We start from the raw sequence: 16,308 nt of genomic DNA, 5'->3' as shown, positions 1-16,308 counted from the left end.
AGCAAAAAGCACCAGATTTCTGGACAGCTGTGTGGAGACCCGCTTCCTGCGTCCATCTCCAGAATAACGTTACTGTTAATGAATGGGTGAATAATTGGTTCATTGACAATTTTGAACATCTAAATGTGATGATGTGTGCATAATCAAGCAGTCACAAATACATACTGTTTGAGTGTATGCTTGTTGTTTCATAGTTAGGACACTTAGCAAATGCTGTATGTTGTTTTTTAAGTATATAACATTTCATCCTGTAGTATTGGCAATGTTTACAGTATATTTGTATTTTAATATCTATATTAAAGAGAAAAGGAAAATGTTACACATAAGCAATGCAAATCAATAACCTTCCACTGACTTTTCCCACTCATTCTTCTGAACGTCTTTTTGAGGCGTGATGACACCAATGCTAGCGAAATCAAAATTATTGGATAAATCGAAACGAGAGTGAGCCAAACATGAAAGGCTTTCCCCTGTGCCCGCCTTCAAAACTGTTGCGGGTTCACGTCTCATTGGATAAAAAAAAACCCCGCGGCCCGGGCTTTGAGTTGAGTTGCGGCTGCGCGTTAGTTCCCGGGAAATGGCTGGCAAGTCGGAGGAGACCGGTGGAAGATACAGTAACACATCCTGCCATGGAAGAAGTCATCTGTGACAGGCACGGTGAGTCTCTGTCGCGGCTGCGGCCCAAGACGCAAGTGTGCGGAACTCGCATGGCGACTCTGGGTTTTAGACAAGGAAACGAGTTTGAGCTTGAACCTAATTAAGACACATGTTGGGGGGGGGGACGGACTCCGTGAAACCCGGCGTTTCGAGAAGAAGGGGGGATATGTTCTCGTCTTTATCTGCCTCGCTGATAAAGCCATAGCCTTTACTGAGCCGATCTTGTTTTCCAGGCTCTGCGTACACAGCCTTTTTTTTTTACGAGCAGTAGCTGTGGAGAGTAGGGGAAAACACTACGTTACTTTTTGTGAAATCGCGTACCATTACGGAAACGCATTGCTGCCATCAAAAAGCAAAAAAAAAATTACGTGATAAATAATTTTCAGTCATTTATACGAACAAGATACGTCACATGGTGCTGTTGTTGCACATAAAAGCTCATCGTATAACCTTTCACTGTGGTGGTCGTGAGGGTGTCCAGCGCCCCCAGACTTTCTACAAAGTTAACTTTCGACCGGGTTGAGCCGGGATGACATGCTAATGAAACAGCTCGTGTGAGAAGAGTCACTATAAGCATAAAGGACACTCAGATCCCTCACCAAGACTCTGCTGCGATTGCGAGGTCATTATCGCCTGATAAACGTGGAGATGTGTTTCTTCTCGGTGGCAGCGATGTGCGTCTGTGTGGCATGCTGTGAGCTGGACAGAGGAGAAATGGGCTGTGCTCTCTGTTCTGTCTGCTTGTTGGCGCTCCAGGAAGGCCGTGCTTGCTGAAGACCGGTGTGAGAGACGGGCCGAACAAAGGCAAGAGCTTCTACCTCTGCAGTTCGCAAGGAGGGGCCGCCTGCGACTTCACTAAACCCGCCCAGTATGTGTGTCTCCACTTTACACTGCGATCCAGTGGGGTAGTATCGATGTGTCGGATATTTTAATAAGCGTAATTCGAGGGCGTTTGACATCCTAAAGTCGTTAAAACCGTAACTCTGCACCAAGACTAGAATGGTGCCCATTGATGGGAGTGTGGAGGGCTGTAACCTGGCCGCCTTCTGCTGAGTACTCGAATCAGCTACAGCTTTAGGAATCACAGTATAAATAACAGGACGGAAATGTGCCTATTTAAAGTTTGTCCCTTGTTATTTTTGTCATGTGCATGGGTAGGGAGGAGTCTGCCCCAAACAGGGACACGAATGTAATGAATAGATGTGAATGTTCCAATGGAGCATTATTAGAGAAGCCATTGATCGCATTTTCTCGGACATCTAGGGGCAGGTGTTGCTGGTGCGTCTGTTTTTGCTCCAGTGTTGTGTTTTGTGTTTTATTTAAGTATCCCTCCGTCTCACTGCCTGCATCATGAAGACTCCTGGGTCGAGCTGCAGGCTCTCGTGAAGCATGAAGGAAGGCCGGGCTACAGGTGTGTCTGGTCACGTTGTTTCGAGAGCCGGTACTGCTAGCGGATGCGAGCTGTAGTTCAGATGGGATGTGGAATGGACTTTGTGGAACGTGTTGAGAAAGATCGTTCGACATCAAATTCCAGCAGAGTAGCTTGTCACCAGGGATTCGCAGGTGTGGATGAAAATGATTTGACCTCTCTCTCTCTCTGACTTGATTTTCAGATTGTTATTTCGTTGCGTTACAGGGAAGGCTGAAGGGAAGAAATGGTGTGGGAATATTCCATGGCAGGTGTGCAAAAATGTTCTTCTACAAATGGAATGCATTTATTTTTAATAAATTATACAATTTGTAATGGCATCACTTGTATGTAAAGGAACAGCCTGTGCACGCTGATGCAGCTCCCTACACTATGTTTCCTTGAAGGAGCGCGTTTGTTTTAAAACTTCTCGAATGCATGCAATTTCTTGGTTTATTGAATGTCATCTATGAAATATTAACAGGCTTTACTGTGCTTGAATCTTATTGCACTGCACAGCATTACGTTTTCAAGAAATGTTAGGTTTCTGTTCAGTTTGGGATTATCTTATTTCCCAAGCTACACTTGGCCAGCATAATGCTATCTGTTCAAACACGAGGAATTTGTTGAACCTTAGTAGAGAAAAGGTCATTGACTTTAAAAAAAACAAAGATCTTCCAGCATACTTGGTTGGGCGTATTAATATTGTGCAACTGAAATATTTATCACGGCAGGCAGGGACAGTCCTTGAACTTCCACATCAGTCCGGATCGGAGTGGTGTGAGAAAGCAGTGGCTTGCGTATGAAGGCATGTCTTTTATCCGCAGCAGGCGAAGCGGGAAGGGAAGAGCCCCCCGTTAAATGGAGAATCCCAGCGGAGCAAGGACCCTGCGGAGAGAAACCCGTTCAGGGTGACGAGCGAGCCTGCGAGGTCTTCCGACTGGAAGGCGCTCCACGAAGGCGGGGATGAGCGAGCGGGGCTGGGAGGAGCGGAGGGGGAGGGGACCCAGGCCGGGGCAGCCCCCCCTGCCCCCGAGTCCTGGAGGGAGAAGCGGTTTCCCGCAGGCGTGAAGCTGAAGCAGAGATGGCCTGCAGACGGGCAGGCAGCGCAGGAGGGCCTGTCGAAGCAGGATGGGTCTCGCCGTGTCCCCAGAGAAGAGCGCCTGCAGCCGGAGGGCAGCCGGGAGGAATCAGGCATCTGGAGCGGGCGCCCGGAGCAGCCCGAGAGCTCGGCGGCAGGCAGGGACCACAGCCAGCCTCCGGGCTCCGCGAGCAAGGAGCGCGAATCGGAGCCGATCCCAGAGAACGCCCGAGGGCCCGTCAGGAAGGACAAAGCTCTGAAGCAGGAGAGCATCGGGGACGGCGAAAGGGAAGACGAAGGCTGTGCTTCGGGGGCAAAGGTCGCGACTTGCAGGGGGTCTCCAAAGCCCTCGCGAGCTGAGTCTCGGAAGGCGCAAGCACGTCCTCCGAGTGACCCACACCCCACACCCGGGCCGATCGAGAAACGTCATCCCTCCATGGAGCGGACGGGGGAGCAGGCTGAGAGGACGGTGGACGAAGATGTCTTGATAGTGTCTGTGCAGCCTGGAAACAAGAAGACCTGTCCCGCGGCCCTTGTGCAGAAGACTCTAACGAGCTTCCACGGTTTCCTGCCCTTGTCTCAGTCGCGGCCCCCGGACCCGCAGGCGCTCCACAGCACGCTCTCTGCCCAGCTCAGACAGAAGAAGGTAGGCGTGCCCGCGCCGTGCCCGCGCTTGGCCACTTTGTGGAAAAATCAGACCATCCTACTGTGTTGTTGAGTGTGGGGAAACTTAAATTAATTTGTAAAACCATGACCTACAGTATAAACAAACAAAACATGGCTTCCTCCTGAATAACTGATGAGTTTTTTATTTAACTAGAAGTTGTGTTTTTGATATTGAGAAAGAGTGTTGATTAGAGAGGTTGGTGGACCTCTGTGAGCTTGTCTTGCCTCGGCCATTGTCATGGACGGTGGGGCTGTAAAACGCATATTCAATGACGTACTGTTGTTTTTTAGGTTACTTTGTCCTCTGTGAATATTTCTACACTCCCTGATAAAGGTCAGAGGCTAATAAGCCAGGTTAAGGAGTTAGAAGATGCTCTGGAATCGTTGAGCCTGTCTGTTGCTTCGGATGAGGACAGTAACAAACGAGGTGAGAACCATGAGCCGGTGCCAGAAAAAAGTATTTATTTAAATAAAAGATAAAGTTCAGTATCTTCATCTGTAGTTTCACAGTTGCAATGCTTCAATTACTCAAAGTGTTGCTGGTTTTGTCATAATTGGTCCTTGTTCTTGTTCTGCAATACATCAGCTCCTCATTATCTGAAAATTATGCGCTTCTCAGTTAGGTTGTTCGTTAGGGTTATATTCGGTCAATGCAAATAAATTTCAAGGCAATAATTAGAAGTAAGTGACATGAGATAATACATATATTAATAACAGTCATGGAAGGTAATTATATAGTATTTGTACCGTATGTCTTTCTATAAACATTACTGGTTTAAAAAAGCATACAGTCTAAAGTAGAAAAGAACCCAAATTAAAAAGAAATAAAGAGGCGTTATTTGCCATTGATGTGCAGTGATTCACTGACTGGCAGAAACTGATGGCTGTGGTTCTTTGGCAGATGAACATCCATATTGGGCAGGATGTATTGAGTTCAAACTCACAAAAATGGCTTAAGGGGTGGCGGGCAGGACAGACAGTATGTGCACTGTTAGATGTGCTTGTACTGTAAGCGAAAGTCAGGGCACATACAGAAGGAACAGGTATTAACGCATTCAGAAAATGTATACGATAATTCCTTAATCGCAAGTACATAAAGTGAGTGGTTAATGTAGTTCCCCTTTTGCAGGGAAAATATTCCTGTTCACTTGGTCTCGGTGCTTATTCCCGTGAGCTGTGTCAGTAGTTCACTGCAGCATCTCGTTGTGTTGTGTTCAGACGCCCGGGGAGGAGGAGAAGAGCGCTGTGTGCCGGCGCCCAGCCAGCAGGACCCAGTCGGCAGGCCCAGGGGCACCGTTCTGCTGCCTGCCCCTGCGCCCAGCGCCCTGGGAGCGGACTGCCACAGGTCTGGGGGTACGTGTGCCAGCAACACGCTGCTCCCCCTCCTGGCTGAGGAGGAGGCGGGCTCCTGCAGGCGCCCCAGAGCTGGACTGGGGCATTTAGGCCAAGCTCTGGGGAAAAGAGTTTGGAAGATCCCATAGCCTAGATTTTTATCTCTGTTCATCTGGCAGTCTTATGAAGTCGAGAGACTTAAAAAGGACACATGTGCCAGAGTAAAAAAATAGAATTTAGAATTCCACTTATTAGTGTTTGTTTTCGGAGGAGCAGATCACTTTTGGCACCAGCTTTAAAGCGAGTTATTTTTCAGTGTAAGGCACAGCAAGCTCAGAAGGTGCCATTACTGGCGTAAGCAGAGGATTTCTTAATTCTCGCCTCACACAATGTGTTGTAAAAATTGTGATCTCATCTTCAATATACAAGGTTATTACTGAAAAGTGTATATTACACCTTAGGGCTGTGAAATGTGTTTTACCTAAGCTAAAATTCATGTTCTGAAGGCAGTGTGTTTTTATGTTTATTGCAGTTGTGCGACGTAACCATTTTTGTGTTTTTTCATCTCCAGTGAACCCCCAGTACAATCGCCTGTATGGTAGCACGATATCAGACGCTATAGACCATCTGTACAAGTCTCTTGAGTCCTGTCCTGCTGCAGAAGCAGAAGCCGAGGATCCGAAGGAGCTCAAGGTAGTTGAAGTCTACGCTGCTTATTCACGGTGACCTGTCGGGCCTGTCGGAACACAAAACACTCCCAAGCCCCATGTTAAATATTGGTAGGCGTATGTTATGATGCAGAGGACACAAGTAATAGGTTTATTCCATGCTGAAAAAAAGAAGAAAGAAAACACAACGTTTCGGCCGTGGAGCCTTCTTCAAGTGTGAGCATCCATATGTTATGATGTTTGTATATGTAGTTTAAGAAATAATGTCTAAACGTATTGATTGAGAAGTGAAGTGCTTGTTTTGTATCTACTGAGAACTGTGTTCTTCTGAATGGACTTGTTTTTCCCTGATCAGGTCCACCTGCTGCCTCATCAGAAACAGGCCCTGGCTTGGCTTCTGTGGCGCGAGACTCAGAAACCTAGTGGAGGAATTCTTGGTAAAGAAATGGTTTTCAAACATCTGATGCTCTCTAGCCTGTCTCCTCAGCCTGTCACCTTTCATCTTTTTTGAAGCGGGGGTTGCAAACCCTCTTCCTAGAAGACTTACTGTCCTCTGTTTTTTGTGCCACCTGAATCGGTCTCGTTATTTAATCAATTACATAATTGCAGGACTCCTAATCAAGCTTCATGGTGCCTGATAGTTAGCTGTAATTTTAATGAATTGAAGGTTTTGAATAATCAACGGAATGAAAAGATCCTCTTCAAAATCCTGTATAGGATCAAGGGAATAATTAGGTTAATTGTAACAAATAATCCACTTATAAAAGCTGTTTTGCAGCAACCCTCAGATGTTTTCCTACATAATACTGTAGTTCCAAGCACAGTTATTGCTTCTGTTTAACTGCCTCTCTGGTTGACGTGACATCAGTATTGTATTCTACCTGTTCTGTCTTCAGCCCAGTGGCTTTGGCAGCTCAGACAGGTGCAGAGTTCTTAAAGACATTTCAGACACTTCCTTCTTTCTTAGCTTGGTCAAAACGTATTCACTGACTTGAGTGTTTGGGGTTTCTGTAGGAATATTTTTGGAGCAATATTCTGCAACAAACAGCAGTAAAGTTTAAAATGTCATGGAAACGTTTTGTCTTTTTTGTTTTGAATGCGAGAGGAGACAGTGCTTTCGGAGGCTCTCCCTCATTGAACAGATCGGTGAAGCTGCCTGCCAGTTCAGCCACAGTTCAAAAATCCCGTCTCTTCCTTCCCACAGCGGATGATATGGGCTTAGGGAAGACTCTGACGATGATAGCGCTCATCCTGGCACAGAGGAAGAAGGAGAAGAAGGACAAAAAACCGGAAGGCTGGATTTCCAAAAACGGTAGTTTATTTACAAGAATGGTTTAATTCTGTGTGTTTTATTAAGCTATAATAAAGGAAAGACACCGATTTTTCACTGATGTTAAATTGAATGGTTGGTTCCGCCACGCCGCATTAATAAATGTGATTTAATTGTTAATCGTTTGACAGATCCTTCCCCTGTGGTGTCCCAGGGAACTCTGATCATCTGTCCTGCTTCTCTCATTCACCACTGGAAGATGGAGGTTGAGAAGCACGTGAGGGGCTCGGCGCTGAGCGTCTATCTGTACCACGGGCCCAACAGGCAGAGGAGCGCACGCATGTAAGACCTCCCTGCAGGCGGTGCTCCTGCTGGGCGTCTCCTTGAGAAACGCGGTTGAGTAGCAGTGCGCTCCAAGCCAGGGGCCGGTAGGCGTCGGACTGCTCTTCGATCGCACATCGCGCCCTCCATTTCTTCGTTTCCGTTTGTTTTCTGCCTGATTCTGAGTGCCCTTGGGTGCCTTTAGTCATTTCAGTAGGTCGCTACTGCTGCTGTCACTGACTTTACTGCAGTGAAAGTCTTAAATGCACTAACGGCCCTGACAAAATGAGAACCTAAGTACATTTAATAAACATAGGTAATGTAATGCTCTTAAGTAGGATATACCAATACGTAGTAGTTCAGGTGGGCAGCTGCGTCAGCATGCGTAGGCTGCAAAGGAACCAGTAATAGGTTTGTTCCATGTTGAAAAGAGAAGAAAGAAAACACAACGTTTCGGCCGTGGAGCCTTCTTCAGGTGTGAGGTATACCAATACGTGCTTAAGTGGGGTAAATTGTATTTACTCTAAGCTGTATAAAAAGAAGGACATAAAGCACTAAAGGAAACACACCTTAAGCTTTTAAGCGGAAAACCTGCTGCATTTTCCGAGGTCATGAATTTCTGAGTTGAGTTAGTGTTCTCAAGCACTTGAGAAAGTCTTGGATGGATTAAAGAAGCCTTTGTAGGGAAATTGCTGCCAGATTGTTGACCAGCACACAAGTGGGTAACCTTTAATATCGTGTCCTTTTCTGGTGACCACTGTTTATTTATAGTAGATTACATGCAGATAGGTCTGAGCACATCTTCTGGCCAGTAGAAAAACACAAGGCTGAGTGCTGGTCTTTTGTGATGTAATGGTTGCTCTCACACTGGAGAAGGTTGCACAGTATTACATTTATTTAGCAGGTCGCATGTCATCCTGTAGATTATGTAACTTCTTGTGAGAGGACATGGCAAAGAAAAGAACATAAAGGTAAAAGATGTTGTAATTTATGGGCGAATCACAGTGATTGGGTGGGGGCGGAGAAAGGTTATTTTATTTTGCTGAGTTCAAATTCTGATGCTAAATGTCATTTGTCTGATTATTTACTGCTGTATCCCTCAGACTAGCGGAGCATGATGTGGTGGTGACAACGTACAGCCTGGTGTCCAAGGAGATCCCGTCAATGAAGGACGGGGCAGCGGAGGAGGTGAGGAAGTGTTTGTTGGCTTCTGTCAGTCACCATGTCCATGTTAAACTGCTGTATATTACAATAATATTATGCTTATCGGCGTTCTTACTTGGGGGTTTTTGTTCCGAAACGTACAAGAAACGATCAGTGTCTTGACTTGGAATGAAGGCGCTGCGTGACGCCCCTCATTCTGGGAACAAAGGGGAGTCAAGGTGCTTGATTCCACTCAGGAAGTCAGAAGTGCAGATAGTTTCTAGTGTCGTGGAGGCCAGAGCAGGGAAATAATCACAGTTGGCCCTCTGCAAGGGAGAGTTGGGTACGTGCGAACAGATGGCAACAATGTGGATAGCTGAAGTGTATTAGATTAGATACGATCACTTTATTGGCCATATACAATTTCTTGTATTAGGAATTTGTCTTTTCACATACCCCAGCTTGCTCTCCATGAGACACAGAGACAGGGAGAGAGAAGCTGGGGGTCAGAGCGCAGGGTCAGCCATTTATACGGCGCCCCTGGAGCAGCTGGGGTGAAGGGCCTTGCTCAGGGGCCCAGCGGAGTAGGATTCCTCTGCCGGCCGCGGGATACGAACTGGCAACCTTCCAGCCACAGGCGCAGATCCTGAACCACAGAGCCACCGCTCCGCCCCACCGTATTCTGTTACAGGGCTAGTGATATAAAGGGCCGGTATAACATTGGGGTGGGAACAAAGATCTAAAAGATTAGGAAAATGCAGAGCTCAACATGGCAAATGAGCAGGAGCTAACGTTATTACACCCCCAGAAACCCCGAGGGCCGTACGAGTTAGCATTCCCCCTTGTCCTCGTAGCTTGAGATGCAGTGCAGCCCTGTTGGGCTATAGCCAATGTGCTATAGAAGCAAGTCGTTTTTTTGGTCCAAACACTCAGAACCTAAGAATGCTATATCCAGATTGACCTGGATAGTGCTGTTTTAAGCCCTGATGCCGACGGCTTTTGAATGGCGTTCCCTGTGTCATCTTGCATGGAGCTCATCACGGCGCCGGTCTGCTTTCAGCCTGCCACTCGGCCTCGGCCGCCCCTGCTGACCGTGACGTGGTCCCGCATCGTTCTGGACGAGGCGCACAACGTCAAGAACCCGCGGGTGCAGACCTCCCTGGCCGTGTGCCAGCTGCGCGCGGGCTCGCGCTGGGCTGTGACCGGCACCCCCGTTCAGAACAACCTGCTGGACCTGTACTCGCTGCTGAAGTACGAGTCCGGCTCAGCGCCACACAGCACATCTCTGGCTCCGGCCTCTGGCTGCCAGCAGAAACAACCTCCTTCAAGTTGGCTACTTGGTTACATGTGTCTAAGATCTAACAAGATGGTTTTGTGTATCAGGATATATTTATATATTTGTGTTATGTATATCTGGCCAGTTAAGTTCTTTTGCTTTATTTACTTCCATGTGTCCTAATTTTTTATAATCTTTAATTCAAAAGCCAGCTCAGCCCCATGAACAGTAAATAAGCATATCATTAGATCTAATAATGTTCAGTGTTTCGTTGTAAGACGAAACAGATTTAAAAGCATGGAATTTGTGGTGAAAGATGAAACTTGCTTTTGGGGCACCAGTACCTTCAAAAAAAGTGTTGTTTGCTAGATACCGAATTACTGACCAGCTCTGTCAGTGCATGAGCCATGAGCTGCCGTCGTGTTGCTGTAGGTTTCTCAGGTGCTCCCCCTTTGATGACTACAAGCTGTGGAAGGCACACGTGGACAATGGCTCTAAGAGGGGAGGAGAGAGACTGAACATCCTCACCAAAGCCCTTCTGCTGCGCAGGACCAAGGACCAGTTTGATTCCACCGGAAAACCCCTGGTATAGTGCTCTAATTAGTGAAACTCCTTCTTCACATTCATATAACTGATATTCCCGCGTTGTACAGGATGACACGCACGGGTGAGGGTTATCATCAAGCCAGCAGTGAAGGATATGCATTGACTTGGACACTTGGGTAGATGTATTGCGCTGTCAGCTGAACGTTTCTAACAGGCCGTAAAGATAGTCTGCAGCATACGTTTCTGGATTCAGCAAGGAGAAAAGGACGCGTTTGACATGGAGCAAAATCTTAGAATTCGAATTGTAAGAAAATTCAAGTTAAAGGTTGGTCATATGCACCCTCAGGCCTCAGACTACCCCAAGAACAGTGCAACATTCATTTCTCACCTGCCCAGAGGGCTCCATGGGTCTCTATTCTATAATAATAATAATAATAATAATAATTGCCTCTGGGTTGGACTCGCAGTTTGAGGTTGGGGTTAAGTGATTAAGACATGGGCTCCGGGTTGGAAGGTAGATCTCCATGCATATCGTTTCCAAACAGGTTTATGTCTTCTAAATGGAACATCTGTTTTATTACTGCAGGAGTTGGGCGTTTTATCTCGAGGTATTTGCTCATCTTTCCCATGATTGCAGCTGAAATCTTTGATGCACCGATAAGCTGTGCTGTATGTGAACAGCAGCCTGATCTTCTTTTCTTCCATAAATTACATTTTTAGGTTTCTCTGCCTGAACGTTGCTGTCATACTCACCGGTTAAAGCTGTCTGAAGATGAACAGTCTGTTTATAATGTACTTTTTGCAAAGTCTGTGTAAGTATAGTTACTGGTAGGTGTTTTAAGATTCCTAATTGTTTTTTATATTTGACCATAAGCATTCTAAAATCTAAAATGTAAATAACACATAAGCTTTTTGCAGAGTTTTAAGATTTTTTTTAGAATAATTTGATATTTAAAGATGTATTAAACAGCAACGGTATAACACATTTTTATCTGTGTCTTGCAGATCAACCCTGCAGTCTTACCTAAAGAGATATGAATGCCAGGAAACCAAGGAGGTGGAAAATAAAAATAATCCCTTTGACAAAGGTCTGAGATTAACCGCCCGTGCAAACTGAAAGTCACTAATCCAGGATATTAAAACTGTTTTCCTCTGTCAGGGGCTGTTGTCTTGTTCACCGCTGAGGCCTCCTCCATTCACACACTTGCGATCACATACTGTCTAGTCAACACCTTGTCCATCTCAGTTCATCACCTTTACTATACGACTGTAGTGCATGCTGTGTACCACATTAAAAGGTCATAATAATCAATATTTTCGTGCACCATTGTTGTAAGACCTCTCATTTATTTGTGTGTCTCCAGGAGCCGCAGACTGAGATTTACTGATGACGTTTCTGTAGAAAGTCCTGTAGAGAGAATACTTTAGTTTTTGGTAATGCTGTGTGAAACAGTAAAGTTGTGTCATCTTTGTTCTACGTTTATTACGATTCATGATTTTCACATGGCTCCTAATTATTAACATTAACATAACATTATTCTCAAAGCTCAGGTTATTTGTTTCCTTAATGACTCAAAGTGGGAGGATTAAACTGTCATCAGGTGCACCATAGACATCTTCAGCTTTGTGTTGTCGGACTTAAATGATGATTTGATTATAGGCACATAACTTCCTGCAGTAAGGCTCTGGAAGTTGGAATAAGCTGTTTTTGGGGGGGGGAATGAAGTCTCGAGAAACTACGTAACATGTTTTTGTGCCTGCAGTTGCACAGGAGTTTGTCGTGTGCCAGAGGGACGTGCTCGCTGGCGCCCCACAGCAGTCTCGGGCCCACGCCACCAGCACGGTGCACATCCTGTCCCTGCTCCTGAGGCTGCGCCAGTGCTGCTGCCACCTCTCGCTGCTGAGGAAGGTAGGAGCCGCCACGGGCTTCTTTCTGCTTTCGGATTTCCTTTCTCCGCGAACGTTGGGTCATTTTTTGGGGCCAATATTGACAGGCTTTGCTCTGCTGCGGCGATGCTGTGGCTTGGAGAGGCAGAAGGATTTTTACACGATTTGGCCTCATGTGAGGACAACAGTACTGAGAAGGAATTCCTGAATTAATTGCTGAATGACTGTTTAAAGTGTCGTAAAGGGCTGGGCTGAAGTGGGAGGTACTGTTGGTTAAGTAAATGCTTGAGCATGACTTATGGCATCGTGCGTTCTTTGCTGCCCGGATTGTGTAGACACTGGATCGTGCAGAACTGCAGGATGAAGGAATAGCGCTTTCCCTGGAGGAGCAGCTCAATGCCCTGTCCTTGTCGGAGCTGTCTGGTCCTGATCCCAAATCCACAGTCTCCCTGAATGGAAAAAACTTCAGGTCCGACCTCTTCGACGAGACAAAGGAGAGCACAAAGGTAAAGCAGGGGAAAGAACGACAACAGATCCTTCATGTAGTGGATCTCAAGCTTCTCCCAAAATATTAGGAATCCCAGTCAAGTGAGCAGCCTCCCTCAGAAACCGTATGTGTGTGGGATCTGAGGCACAGGATAGTTCCCTCTCCTTCCCTGACTAATACAAGCTCCCAGCTCATTCCTGTAGAAAACTGCTGGAATGAGCACTTTCAGTCCCACACACTCTTATCCTTGAAGCGGAGCTACCATGCTATTTTTGTATTTATGGGTTCGAAAGAATCATGAGTGCATTGCAAACCATTCTAAAAGTAAAATAACTTGTAAAACTTCCAGTTTACATCACAAAATTCCCAGGTGTGCCTAGCGCCATATTGCCATCATTGTCTGTGATTCAGAACTGGGCAACAAAACATCCGGTGACACGAAGTGGCGCTGTTACATTGTAAACAAGCAGGCTTGTGAATACATCTCTTTAATCTAATAGAAATGTGGCTCTAAATTTCGAAAGGGTTTTGATGAAGAATACTGCTTCTTAAATCGGCATGCAGATCGTGTTGGAACATTTCTGCGGTGAAATGTCTGCTTGCACAACCTGTGCTTATTCGCTCTACATCACCTTAAGTTACTCATTACAGTGACTAGTGAGCAGGAAGGGCTGCATCATGTCACAGTTCTTGGAAACTCTCACCCGTGGCGAGACCAGCGGCTTGTGAAACAACACTGCAACTTCTGGTTCTTTCACAAAGCTTGCGGTTTTGTGCTTCATTCGAAATTTGTTAAATTTTTCTATACCGTCAGTGTATTTATTTTTTTAGCGAGATGTAATAACCGGTCTGAGAAATTGGGAGTGCAGTTTTCCTTTAACACAGTTAAAAGTTATCTTACTACAAGAATGGGACAGCATTGGGCTGAAAACATAACAAATGTTTGCTGACATGGCCTGTTTCAACTGTTTCTGCTACTCTCCGAGCCCTGATACAATATTATATTTTCGCATTTTCTGGCCAAGTGGAAGATAAATGCTGCTCCTAATGATTTTAGTTGTGAAAAAATACTTAGTGTAGTAAAGTGATTTCAAGAGCATGATCTTACTATGAAATAATTTACTCTCCTCCGTATGATTTAAGTCCTGTGTCTCATCCCCTTTAGTAGGAATATTGAACATGCTACCCATTTGCTGTTTATTAGATTTCTGCAGTTCTCGCTGAACTGAAGGAAATCGGACGAAAATCAGAGGCTCAGAAAAGGTAAGTCATCTGATACCATGTGGTTCAGGAGATCATGGGAACAATCTGAACTCCTTGCTGGAATCCATATCTTAAGATAAATGCAGGACTCTTAAAAAAAAAAAGTTATTCAAAATGACACAGAGAACTGAGATTTCTCTATTTCATTCATTGCTGTTGATTTCAAGTGCATTATTTGTAACAATATAGCATTGTGTTGCAAAGCTTATTATAAAAATAAGTTTGGGATCTTAATTTGAGGATTTTAAGTGATATTTGTTTCATGGAAGGAGGCTGGGTTGCCCTCAGTTCCAGCCCTGAGCTCTTGCCTTTCCCTCAGCGTGATCGTCTCGCAGTGGACCACCATGCTGCGGGTGGTGGCCGTTCACCTGGACCGGCTGGGCCTGCGCTACGCCACCATCGACGGCTCCGTCAGCCCCAGGCAGCGCATGGAGCTGGTGGAGGAATTCAACACGAACCCCAAAGGGCCGCAGGTACTGAGGAAGCGCCTTAGATTTCCTCCAACACCTGCCCAACATAAACCATTACAGAATGAATGTGCTCTCTGACACTGAAATTTATTTTCAAGACCTAGAGATACAGTGACATTCCAAAGACGGATAAGGAGGAAAAAGGAGACAACTAAAGCGCTTCGAGCTAGTGATGAGTTCTTCCCTGCTTGCAGGTGATGCTGGTGTCTCTCTGCGCGGGGGGTGTTGGAATAAACCTTACCGGAGGAAACCATCTCTTCCTAATCGACATGCATTGGTGAGGTTTCGTCCATGTTGACAGCTGGAGTCCCCCTGGCAATCCGTAGCTGATTAAACCGTGGTGACCTGTCATAACTGGCACAGTGATTGTGTTGGAGAGAGCTGCCCCCTGAGTTAAGTTCATTCTCGGAGCCGAAGTGCCCATTTCGAAGTCGGAGGCAGACTGCTGGTGACTGTGTGAGGCTGGAATCGAGTCTCTCCTGGTATTTTGTGGACAGTGGCTGTCATGTCTTCACCCCACGCGAAGGATTGTGCCCAGCTGTTCTGAGATGGGCGACCTTACAGTGAGAATGACTTTCTCCGTCTTTGCTGTGGTAGGAACCCGGCTCTGGAAGACCAGGCCTGCGATCGTATCTACAGAGTGGGCCAGCTGAGAAACGTCACAATACACAGGTGAGAGGCTAATTGTAGTAGTATTATTATTGTTGTTGTGCAGCCCGGCTCCCAGAACTGGGCAAAGTGCATGGACCTGGTAGAAATTGAGCTTGGATTCTGGAAAGGCTGTCAGAGGTCTGTAACTATTTGCTGAAGTTAAACGTATCGTCCAGCCCGGACTTGAACTGAAAGAGCCCTTGTTTCCCCAAGGTTTGTATGTGACGGCACTGTAGAGGACAAGATCTCCAGTCTTCAGGAGAAGAAGAAGGACCTGGCCAGGAAAGTGCTGTCGGGGTCAGGAGACTCCTTCACCAAGCTCACTCTGTCGGACCTCAAGATCATTTTCGGTGTTTAAGCTTTCAGTAGAGGAGCTCCAGATATTTAAAAACATGTTCAAATAGAAATGTCCTGATCTTATGAAATAAGAATCCTCAAAGCTATAAAAACTGTATTCCTTTATGTTCTTCAAAGCTGCTGCAATAAAGATAATTAAAGTTATTCGATTTGGATTGTTTTTTTTGTTGTTATTATAGAAATCACTTTCAGTATGCATGGTTTGTTAAGCATGAAGCAGGCAGATTTAGAGAAGCATAGTGCCAAAGCACCACAAAGAGAAATTGCTTTTATAATACATTTTTTTTAGTGCAATTATTTAATTGAAGAAATATGACATTGTTCCCAGTAATGATGCTGTTGAGACAATATATAAATTACTGCAGATAACTTAAGATGACATTGTCTAGTCCTTTTTAAAATGATGTATTATATAATCATCATGCATAATGCCATATTATAGGATGCCATTCCTATAATATGTAGGATATTTTGGAGTAGTTCAGGTGGACAGCTGCGTCAGCATGCGTAGGCTGTAAAGGAACAAGTAAAGGATTATTCCATGCTGAAGAGAAGAAAGAAAACACGTTTTGGCTGTGGAACCAAAGAGGGCTCCATAAACAAAACATTATTTTCTTTCTTCTCTTTTCAGCATGGAATAAACCCATTACTTGTTCCAAGAATATGTTGGGTTTGTTTGCAAAATCATTTCTAGTTCTTGCAGTAATTTTTGTTTTTCTTGCAGTGAGAAAAATCCAGTCCTAATAATGATTCATTTATAGAGCTTGCACAATACAAATTCATACCTACTGAGATATTATATCCATAAACTTGATTAAATTGTGC

General features: G+C 45.4%; 1 protein-coding gene across 5 annotated transcripts; it reads left to right on the top strand.

Annotated features, from left to right (window-relative positions):
* The first annotated feature begins 551 nt into the window (after positions 1 to 551).
* On the top strand, positions 552 to 15,627 carry ttf2 (transcription termination factor, RNA polymerase II). Of its 5 annotated transcripts, none has more exons than XM_015364473.2 (23): positions 552 to 657; positions 1,414 to 1,525; positions 1,982 to 2,068; positions 2,271 to 2,337; positions 2,893 to 3,792; positions 4,104 to 4,239; positions 5,031 to 5,165; positions 5,716 to 5,837; positions 6,168 to 6,249; positions 7,017 to 7,124; positions 7,274 to 7,424; positions 8,507 to 8,591; positions 9,607 to 9,797; positions 10,255 to 10,408; positions 11,089 to 11,180; positions 11,374 to 11,456; positions 12,132 to 12,277; positions 12,591 to 12,761; positions 13,947 to 14,005; positions 14,325 to 14,478; positions 14,670 to 14,752; positions 15,073 to 15,147; positions 15,340 to 15,627. In XM_015364473.2, the coding sequence occupies exons 1-23, from the start codon at positions 630 to 632 to the stop codon at positions 15,482 to 15,484; spliced, it is 3,366 nt and encodes a 1,121-aa protein (XP_015219959.2). In that variant the 5' UTR covers positions 552 to 629; the 3' UTR covers positions 15,485 to 15,627. The 5 variants fall into 5 exon arrangements, with proteins under 5 accessions (XP_015219959.2, XP_015219961.2, XP_069035086.1 ...); XM_069178984.1 differs by having other exon boundaries at positions 587 to 657; positions 1,328 to 1,525; positions 2,294 to 2,337; XM_015364477.2 differs by lacking the exon at positions 552 to 657 and adding an exon at positions 786 to 1,279 and having other exon boundaries at positions 2,294 to 2,337.
* Positions 15,628 to 16,308: the final 681 nt, after the last annotated feature.

The sequence above is a fragment of the Lepisosteus oculatus genome, chromosome 15 (assembly GCF_040954835.1).
Source record: "Lepisosteus oculatus isolate fLepOcu1 chromosome 15, fLepOcu1.hap2, whole genome shotgun sequence".
Lineage (NCBI taxonomy): Eukaryota > Metazoa > Chordata > Actinopteri > Semionotiformes > Lepisosteidae > Lepisosteus > Lepisosteus oculatus.
This window is presented reverse-complemented; position numbering and strand designations above follow the sequence as displayed.

Excerpts from the sequence above, each read along its gene's own strand:
- ttf2 (XM_015364473.2), top strand. The coding sequence starts at position 630 with ATGGAAGAAGTCATCTGTGACAGGCACG. Across the intron at positions 2,338-2,892 it reads GTGGGAATATTCCATGGCAG|CAGGCGAAGCGGGAAGGGAA; the intron begins GTGTGCAAAAAT and ends TTTTATCCGCAG. Across the intron at positions 12,762-13,946 it reads AGACAAAGGAGAGCACAAAG|ATTTCTGCAGTTCTCGCTGA; the intron begins GTAAAGCAGGGG and ends GCTGTTTATTAG.